The sequence below is a fragment of the Pollicipes pollicipes genome, unplaced genomic scaffold (assembly GCF_011947565.3).
Source record: "Pollicipes pollicipes isolate AB1234 unplaced genomic scaffold, Ppol_2.1 Scaffold_4002;HRSCAF=4701_pilon_pilon_pilon, whole genome shotgun sequence".
In the NCBI taxonomy this organism is placed as follows: Eukaryota; Metazoa; Arthropoda; class Thecostraca; order Pollicipedomorpha; family Pollicipedidae; genus Pollicipes; species Pollicipes pollicipes.
This window is the reverse complement of record NW_023596420.1, coordinates 8,322,764-8,332,832: the sequence shown is the minus strand read 5'-3', so window position 1 is coordinate 8,332,832 and position 10,069 is coordinate 8,322,764. Positions and strand designations below refer to the sequence as shown.

At 56.2% G+C, this 10,069-nt stretch overlaps 1 protein-coding gene across 1 annotated transcript; it reads left to right on the top strand.

Moving 5' to 3' along the window:
• Window positions 1-781: 781 nt before the first annotated feature.
• On the top strand, window positions 782-9,760 carry LOC119093582 (pinin; the record flags this gene model as incomplete). Its single annotated transcript, XM_037216556.1, is given in 3 exon segments — window positions 782-843; window positions 2,939-3,031; window positions 8,086-9,760. Coding segments are annotated over 3 exon segments (431 nt in total), but the record flags the coding sequence as incomplete, so codon positions are not given.
• Between the last annotated feature and the right edge of the window lie 309 nt (window positions 9,761-10,069).

The window sequence follows — 10,069 nt, the reverse complement described above, 5'->3', positions numbered from 1 at the left end:
ATCACCACTGCTCTTATCGCTGAGCTCTGATCCCATAATCCACATACTGCTCTGGCTCTGATCTCTGGTCCCATCACCACTACTCTGATCTCTGAGCTCTGATCCCATCACCATTGCTTTGGTCTCTGAACTCTGATCACCACTGCTCTTATCTCTAGTTCCGGCTCTCTTGCTCTGATCTCTCAGCTTTGATCCTATTACCACCACCACAAGCAATTCATGTGGCTGGACAGGTAAAATCCTGCCACGCTTAAACGCAGTTGAGGAAGCGCTACAACAGCGACACACGAAGCCCACGGAGTGCTGGGCAGGACAGCGTAAGAGGCGTTTTGCGCGTGTCTGAGCGAATGTAAAAATGGAAGAAGCGTTGCGTAGCAAACAATAGAATACCCGGAAGACCAAGACGTCAGCACCTGTTTTGATTTGTTGCTCGTCATTTGATTTGCATGCGCGCGAAAGCTCCTCGACTTGTGCGCTCGTCTCACATGCATGCCTAGCCAAAGCGCTAGCCACTATGTACTACGTTGTTCGGGCTTCCCGACGAAACGTGGTCGGCTCAGTGTGGATCTCACTCCGATCATGTCCAAATGAGAACATCCAGTTGGCAATCTCGCTGGCCACCGAGCATACTCTACCGTTCCGCTGTGGCCCCCACGAAGCCGATCCTTGCGCCATCTGCCGACATACCCTCGGAAGAATAGCGAACTGCACCGAGCTGGCTCGCTCACATGGCCCTGTCGTTTCAGCAATGTCGTGGATCAAGTGGTCCACCATGCCGGCCTGGACGACGAGCCTCGGAGCGACGCCAGCGACGGCAGCCGAGCCAAACTGACACAGATGAAGGTGACGCCGCAGCGGTCACAGAGTGACTGTGGGGCGGAGACGCAGCGGTCACGGAGCGACTGTGGGCGGAGACGCAGCGTTCACGTCTGATTCGCATACCGTCCACGGGGTGACAAGGATCGATGGGCCTAATCGCCACTGCGATGGCTCTGACTGGGCAGACAGATGCATGCTGCGTACGACCCATTTTTGGACGTAACATCTGGGTGGTGTAGGACACTGTTTATGCGTGGTCTGTACAAATATCTTTTGAGATTTTTCCATCCGTCCAAGCCGGTTCGAGATGGCCACATAAGCATGCTACCATGCATCCTTAATCGTCCGCCCTCCGCAGGACCGGCGTTAATTACGTTAGTTTCGGTGCATCACGCGCCGACATCCCGTAGTGATCCTTCAGAGCGATTTCTGCGTGCAGCTCGTCTCCATCCCGAAGGGATTCTGCTAGATGAAACCGTGTCTGACTGCCGACGACAACGGACCCTGGGAAGGACTGCGTCCACCGTCCACTGCATATTCGTCCATCCTCCGGCCGTCCCTGGTCCGTCAGTCCGCGTCTAACCGTCACCCCACTACAGGCCACCATCTCCCACTTACGTCTGCTCGACTGCTACCATCCCTCCGTGACGCCTACAGCCCCCACTGAGCTCCGCACCGGATATACTGGACGCAGTTGTGGAAGCTTTTGCCACACCCGGCCTCATCCAACAAATGTAACAATCTATAAAAGCTAAAAATTATGTAGGACAATCGCCTTTATCATTGATGGATGCGGGCTGGTCGAACACATCCTAAAATTCGACCGAGAGAGCAATGCTTTTCGATAGTCTTATTATATATCCGCACTGGCGTCTAACCTCAATACCATCTCTTTCGATAGTATGACCCTCTAAGACAATGACTCCAACTCGAAATGCAGTTGTAGCTCACTGGCATAGGGCCGCCTGAGGTCTGACCGACCCTCTGCCTCTCCTGGCATCCTTTGCTCTCTGAACCCTCTGTCGCTCTCCTGTCATCTGTCACGCTCCTGTCAATCTGCTGCTCTCCGTCTAACCGCTCTCTGTCATCTGTTGACTCCCCCCTGAAACCTCTGTCGCTCTCTCCTGTCATCTGTCACGCTCCTGCATCTGCTGCTCTCAGTCTAACCGCTCTCCTGTCATCGGTTGCTCCCCTGAAACCTCTGTCGCTGCTCCTGTCGATCTGTCACGCTCCTGTCATCTATTGCTCCCTGACACCACCGTCGCTCTCCTGTCATCTGTTGCTCCCCTGAACCTCTGTCGCTCGTCCTGTCATCCTGTTGCTCCCCTGACCTCCGTCGCTCTCCTGTCATCGTTGCTTCCCTGAACCTCCGTCGCTCTCCTGTCATCTGTTGCTCCCCTGAACCTCCGTCGCTCTCCTGTTCATCTGTTGCTCCCCCTGAACCTCCGTCGCTCTCCTGTCATCTGTCACGCTCCTGTCATCTGCTGCTCTCCGTCTAACCGCTCTCCCTGTCATCTGTTGCTCCCCTGAACCTCCGTCGCTCTCCTGTCATCTGTTGCTCCCCTGAACCTCTGTCGCTCTCCTGTCATCTGTTGCTCCCTGAACCTCCGTCGCTCTCCTGTCATCTGTCACGCTCCTGTCATCTGTTGCTCCCTGAACCTCCGTCGCTCTCCTGTCATCTGGCACGCTCCTGTCATCTGCTGCTCTCCGCCTAACCGCTCTCCTGTCATCTGTTGCTCCCCCGAACCTCCGTCGCTCTCCTGTCATCTGTCACGCTCCTGTCATCTGTTGCTCCCCTGAACCTCCGTCGCTCTCCTGTCATCTGTTGCTCCCCTGAACCTCTGTCGCTCTCCTGTCATCTGTCACGCTCCTGTCATCTGTTGCTCCCCTGAACCTCCGTCGCTCTCCTGTCATCTGTCACGCTCCTATCATCTGCTGCTCTCCACCTAACCGCTCTCCTGTCATCTGTTGCTCTCCGTCTAACCGCTCTCCTGTCATCTGTCACGCTCCTGTCATCTGTTGCTCTCCGTCTAACCGCTCTCCTGTCATCTGTTGCTCTCCGCCTAACCGCTCTCCTGTCATCTGTTGCTCCTCTGACCCTCTGTCGGTCTCATTTCAGTCAGAGGCTGCGCGGCGGTTAGACGACCTGGAGAAGCTGATTGACGAGCACCAGGAGATCGTCGAAGAGCTGAAGCGGACGGAGAGCAGTCAGGTGAGATGTCATGGCATAGGGCGCTGTCAGCTCGGAGGGCCTAAGGAGTCATTCAGTGACCAGCGTAGCTGAGACCAGAGTAGAGTAGACACTTTTACAACAACAGCCAACTTAAATTTCCTCGACGTATATTTTTTATACTTAAACAATTTTTAAACGTGTACTGTCATTGTCGTGCTATTGCCCAAGCAACAGTGAGATCGGTGTTTATTTTTCATTAGACTTGAAGATGCATAGGCAGCACTGGGCAGTTTGGGCACATTCGCGGAGCGATGTCGTGACGTTCTACTGCTGGCCCCGAACCTTAAACCTCCCTACAATCATTTGAAACTCCCGCGGTTCAGTTCCTAAAGCATTCTTGAGGCTTAGAATCGTTGCCAACAGACACTTATCTGTCAAATAAAACAATCCGCACGGGCCAAATTCTGTGATGTTTTTATTCCCCGTTGTTCCGCTCAAATGTATCCTTAAAAGCGGTCATGACGTAATGATCATGAACATTGAATGCAAGACAATTGAAATCACGCTATGCAATAACATTAATATTTGCAGGTAAATTGAACTGGAAGCAGGTGCCGCAACATTGCAAACGTCTCTTTTCGCGACTTTCATTTTCGGGTGAAAGGCGGCAGGATGTCAACGTTGCATTTGAGCACACCGTTACTGCAGAGAGCCCGCCCTTAGGCGACTTCTTCAGCCCGGCGTACTAGCTGAGCTGACCCGCCGGAACAGCCACCAGGCGGGCCCGCCGACCTCGCTCACAGCATCAAAACCCCGGCTAGCGGCGCTTAAGAGCCTCACCTCTGCCGTGCGCTAGCCTCGCGTTGCACCTCTGAAAACGACCGGTGCGAGCCTACACGACGCCGCATAATCCACGCGACCCCGCACGATCCCACACGATCCCACACGACCCCACACGATCCCACACGATCCCCGCACGAGCAGAAATGGCCCACGCCACTCGCCCCGCGCAGCCGAGCAAGACGAGTGCAGCTCACACATAGCCAGGCGGAGAAAGCAAAGTTGGCAACGCCGAACGTCCAGGAGCGGGGGCCGGCCGGGCGGGACACGGCTACGAGTCTAGCGGCCGGACGGTGGGCACATGGCTACGGGTCTAGCGGCCGACCGGGCCGGCACACGGCTACGAGTCCAGCGGCCGGACGGTCGGGTACATGCCTGTGAGTCTAGCGGCCAGACGGTCGGGCACGTGCCCGCGAGTCTAGGGGTCGGACGGTTGGACACATGCCTGCGAGTCTGGGGGTCGGACGGTTGGACACACGGCTACGAGACTGGCGACCGGACGGGTCCCCTCTGCGCCAGTCGTCAGAACGTATGGGTCACACGCACCGCGCGTCAAAGCACCGCGGTCGGACATCGCATCTAGGACCAGCTAGCGCCTGGCGGCGCGGATGGGCCGCTTCCAGCCGTGTCGAGCACCGCCCGGTGCTGGCCGGCTGTCGCAGGGCGCCGAGCGGCTCCGCCTCGCTTCAGCGTCCGGCTTGACGGTAGCAGATGAAGATTACCGCGAGTTTACGATCACCAGCTATTCTTTCCTCATTCTCACCTTGTCCTCATCGCCGCGACGCCCCATGTATCAGGAGCAAGCCGCATGCGCCAGCGATGAGTGGCCTTACGAGCCCCTGGCGGCGGCCCCGCCCAAGCGCCCAGCCCACGCACCGAATAGTGGTCGCTGTGGGAGCTGCTTCTCGGCGGAGCGTTCCCAGGAGCATACAGTATTGCTCCACTGTCACCCACTTTCCTTAATCTCACAACACCGGAATGGCCATTACTGGCTGACCCTCTTGTGATAGATGCTGCCACCCACTGAGAAAAAGTAATCTGAGAAGGCTACAGTTTTAACACGCCCTCTGTTGGCCGCTAGAATGCAACTCGTCAGGGCCATCCATTTCAGCCCTTGGCTGTCGCGAACCGAAGGAGCTAGAAATACCAAGTTAATGAGGCAAAGCAAGATTTGATGCAAACTCGCTTCTGGTGATTTTTTCACATATCCAGCGCATAAAGTTCGGCTCAAGTAAGGTTAAACAAGGCTGGGCTTAAAATAGTCTCGGAGGTACCGTCATACTTACTCACGCATCCAACTTCAACCTAGATGCCATTTCCAAGCCAAAGGTCAAACAATGTTATTTCAGTTCAATTACCTGATCTACATTTAACTGGAAAAGTGGCACAAAGCCATTCGAGATTAATTTCATATTAACATTTAAAAACGGCATCCAGAAATGCTCTAGGCAGTAAGTTCTTCAAAGCAAAGGTCCATCGGGGTCAATTCAGGTCAGTGACCTTCCCTGACATCCATATCGTCAACATGAACAGTCTGTTTGAGTCTTTGTGATCAAGGAATGTGAAATAAGCGTTAAACGCACCTCAAAAACAAATTTTCCATCCAAAAGTTGTTTGGTATTGACCTTGCTCTTGTCTTCGCACCGAAGTCAAGGCCAATATAACTATTTGTGATCCTAATTTTTATTGTTATAGTTTAAGAAACCATTTCGATGTTATATTACCTCGTCTAAAGATCTATTGTTGCATCAGCTTGGAAGATTCCTCTAAAAAAATGGTTTTGCCAACAACCATGGCCTGACTTTGATCCGCTACATGCATATGACATCAAAACATTACTTATTTTTGACACCAAAAACGGATACTCTATTGTATACAGTTCCGCCACGTTGGGTGTCACCGTTCGAAACTTCATGGTAAAAACACGGAGGAATCAAAGCACCCCTCCCCTCGGCCGCGAGTTAGAAGTCCGTCTACATGTAGTCTTAACGGACACGGAATGCGTATTGCGCCTTCGGTCGCGGCAATGAACCTAGTTGTCCCCCCGACAGCCATTATGGCCGACTGCACCCACACTGGCCCCAGCGCCCACAGCATGCAAGCATCATCACGGATTGAGTCCGCGCCCTCACAAGTACTGCTAATGGCCGCCTGAAATAGCCGTGCAGCTCGGCTCGTGCGGACGGGCCGGGCTTCGTGACCGGCGGCTGCGTGGCCCCGGCCATCAGAGACTGCCGCCGGCGAACGCCGGCTTATGCCAGCAATCCGTTCTCGGGCAGGCCGGCCGGGAGGCAGGCGACGCTAGCGAAGCCTGCACGTCAGCTGGGGAATAGCTTGTGCTAGCGATCCGTTCCCGGGCAGGCCGGCCGGGAGGCAGGCGACGCTAGCGAAGCCTGCACGTCAGCTGGGGAGTAGCTTGTGCCAGCGATCCGTTCCCGGGCAGGCCGGCCGGGAGGCAGGCGACGCTAGCGAAGCCTGCACGTCAGCTGGGGAATAGCTTGTGCTAGCGATCCGTTCCCGGGTAGGCCGGCCGGGAGGCAGGCGACGCTAGCGAAGCCCGCACGTCAGCCGGGAAATAGCTTATGCTAGCGATCCTGTCGCGAGTAAGCCGGCAGGGGGGCAGGTGATGCAACCGATCTCTTCCCAGCCAGACCAGTGGAGAAGCGGTCTATGCTAGCGTAAGTGCATCCGCCAGTGAGCGGCGCATACCAGCGGCTTCGGCACGCCAGCTGGGGTAGCGGGTTATGCTGGTGACCCTGCTAGGCAACGGAGCTACTCATGTTACAGATCTCGGTATGTTAACCAGGGTTTCAAGGGGGGGGGGGGGCGACTCAAGCTCGTGCTCATGCCATGTCAGCCCTGGGAGCGGGCTGTGCCAGCGATCCCAGCACATCATCAGGGACCGGCAGCACACGAACATACAGACCACTGCAAGTGTTAGGGACTCAGGAGCATAACCCTCTAGGATGGTTGAGGGATTCATAAGACGTGTAGGGATGTCGAGCTGGTCAGCGGGCTTCAAGACGTTTATAGATCCTAAGAATTTGTTTGAAAACTGTTTGCGGTCAATCCTGTCGCGAAATGGTTGATAATCCTGGAAAGGAAATTGCTATCTACCGCTGGAAATATCAGTATCATATGTCCCGCTGGATTGAATGAATGCGGAAGTGATAAAATAAAGAAATGTATTGCTGATGTGAAGAACATGCTGATGTGGCGACTTTTTTAACTGTAGCTTGGGGATTCCGTGCGAGCGTATTCATTCAGACTAGCCAGAAACATTGCATTGCGCCTTTCGGGAGCGAGCTCAATATCGTATTACGCGTCCCCATTGCGTGCGTATTTCGAGGTCCAAGCACGGCATTCGGCCATCACGGATCAATGCCGGGGCAGCGAGTACTGCTGTCGAACAGGGTGTATTATGTCCATTGCCAATCCAGACCAATGCCAGCTTTGCCGGCTGGGTCTCAAGAGCGACTCCTGGGTCATGCGACTCAGCATCTTCGCAGAACGTCCTACGTTGCTGATGTATTTACGTTCCCGCGGAACGCCTGCATGTCAATGATCCTGCCGGCCTCGCAGAACCCTTCCTCATGAGAAGTGGTCTCTGCCGAGCGTCCGTCTCCCGTTGCCTGCAGTCTAGGCAGGACACCTGGTTCACGTTGCACGAACGGTTTCCGCAAGATGCCTTCTTGAAGTTCTAAGACACATCTTCTCGGTGCACGCGACCGTTTGTCTCCGCTGTCCCCGCGGCTCCGGAATGGAGACGATAGTGATGGTGATGATGATTTTGGCTTTCGGGCGCGGGGACTGCCTTAGTCATACGGCGCCCATGGAGACGGTAGTGGTGGTGATGATGATTTTGGCTTTCGGGCGCAGGAACTGCCTCAGTCATCCGGCGCCCATGGAGACAGTAGTGGTGGTGATGATGATTTTGGCTTTCGGGCGCAGGAAATGCCTTAGTCATCCGGCGCCCATGGAGACAGTAGTGGTGGTGATGATGATTTTGGCTTTCGGGCGCAGGAACTGCCTCAGTCATCCGGCGCCCATGGAGACAGTAGTGGTGGTGATGATGATTTTGGCTTTCGGGCGCGGGGACTGCCTTAGTCATACGGTGCCCATGGAGACAATAATGACAAGGACCTAGAGACCCCGGCTGCCTTCGCGTGTCATGTCCGCAAGAGACGTGTCTGCTACTGTTTCCGCCGTCTCCCGTGAACACGTTGCCGTCAACGTCTTCGTCGTGTCCACAGGGCAGCCTGGTGGACCTGGGCGACAAGTCTCCGTCTCCGCTCCCCGGATCGAAGGAGACGCTTGGTGATCGGGGAGACGACCAGGAGACGGAGCCGGAACCGGAGGCGGAGCCTGAGCCCGAGCCGGAGCTGGAGCCCGAGCCTGAGTCAGAGCTGGAGCCTGAGCCGGAGCTGGAGTCGGAGTTGGAACTGGAGCTGGAGCCAGAGCCGGAGCTGGAACCAGAACCAGAGCCGGAACTGGAACCAGGGCTGGAGCCGGAGCCGGACCAGGAGTAGGTTCAGGTGACGGCGGAGAGGGAGTGAAGGCGGGCTGTCTCGGCGGGGCTCTCAGCTCCCGTCAGGGCAGCTCCGGTTCGTCATGTGCTGCCGCCGGCGCGGCCCGCGCCCCACGCTGTCGCGTCGCGCGTCTCTAGGGATGTCCGAGCCCAAAGCGCGGCGGGACAGAAGTCCGGGGCCCGCACGCTACGGCGTGGGACGCGGCGCGAGCGAGGCGCGAGGTCGGTGGGGTCCGGGTGGGACGCGGAGGACCATAGCTGCATGTTGGCCGTCCCGTGTTGAGAGCGTGTGCATGGCGTCAGATAGGGATGTCTGGCAGTGGGCATTGTCCGACGGCAGCCCGTGAGCGGCGGCCTGCATCTGATGGAATCGGATACGGGCGCGTCACGGCGGTTCAAATCTGGTCCAGATCCACCTCACCGATCGCCAATCAATGCCAACATACCACAGTCGCCCGACGCCAGTATAGACCTGCTTCTCCAAAGAAGAGAACCGTGCGTCATTGGACACTTCCAGGTTCGTTTCCAAACACAAGGTGCCGAACCCCAAACGACAATAAGTCGGATATCTGAAATTTTACGCCGTGTCACCTTTTCAAAGCTGCAACAATTGTTCCATTTTCAACTGCGTATCAGAAAATACGTAGTAGCTATGCGGCAACCGACCGTCAGATATGAGCGGCTCAAGTTACCGACGATGGGGCGCGCGCTTTTCTCCTCTGGGACGGTAGAGATGCCCTGCGACGCGGGCGGCCCGACACACATCCTCCACACCAGTTGTGATACGACGTAGGTTCACTGCAGCTGCGGAGCCATGATCCCGTCTAGACGGTCCTCCGGACGGCTGGCGGGCGGTGACTGTGTCGTCGAATTCGCCGCGTAGTATCACCACGAAGCCCTGCCACTTGCGGCGGTTGTCAGCTGAGCGGATCGCGTCGGAGCTCAGCAGGCCTGCGGGTGTCTCTTCTCGGGAGCGATCGCACGCCCGCCAGCGGGTGGCGACGCGCTACCCCGCCAGGCTGAGGTTTACTATTTCAGCCATTTCAGCGGCAATAACGACTGCGACGCGTCAGCTGACGTTGCCATGGCGACACGACGCGTCAATGACGGAGTTGCGAGCCGCCGTGCAACGCCGCGGCGAGTGAGCGTGCGCCTGTGCATCCATACCCGTGTCGATGCTGTGTATATTTTCGATAGTGACGCTGACACGGCGTCGTCGGAGTGTTTCGGCGCGGGCAGCGGGCGCGCTGTGTTTTGGAGCTCCGAACCCGCACCGATGCCTGTCTTCCGTCGGTTCCGGTGACGGCGAGCACTGTACTGGCAGTCAGCTCCCGGTCAGCATTCATGCTACCCTGTACCAGCGCGTCATCTATATGAACAATAAAACATCACAAAACATTGTGCTGACTCGCTGGCTTGAGTGCTCATGGAAGTCACCCCAATCAAAAGGCGCGTCGGGGAACTGACAGGTCTGAGAGCTGTAGCCCCGGTTACTGATCGCCGACATTTCTCACTTGTCGATGTGAGGGCCGTTAAGACGAGGCACAGACATGTTTGGGGAGCGCTTTTCAGAACGGTACCACTTCGGCGCTGCAGGCTACCGTCGCAGATATAACTGTAGAGTGGGGCTGGACAGGTATGATCTGAGTAAGTTTCCACTCTTGGCGCTACGAAGTATCGATCTCAGGCAAAAGTGATCATGCACATGG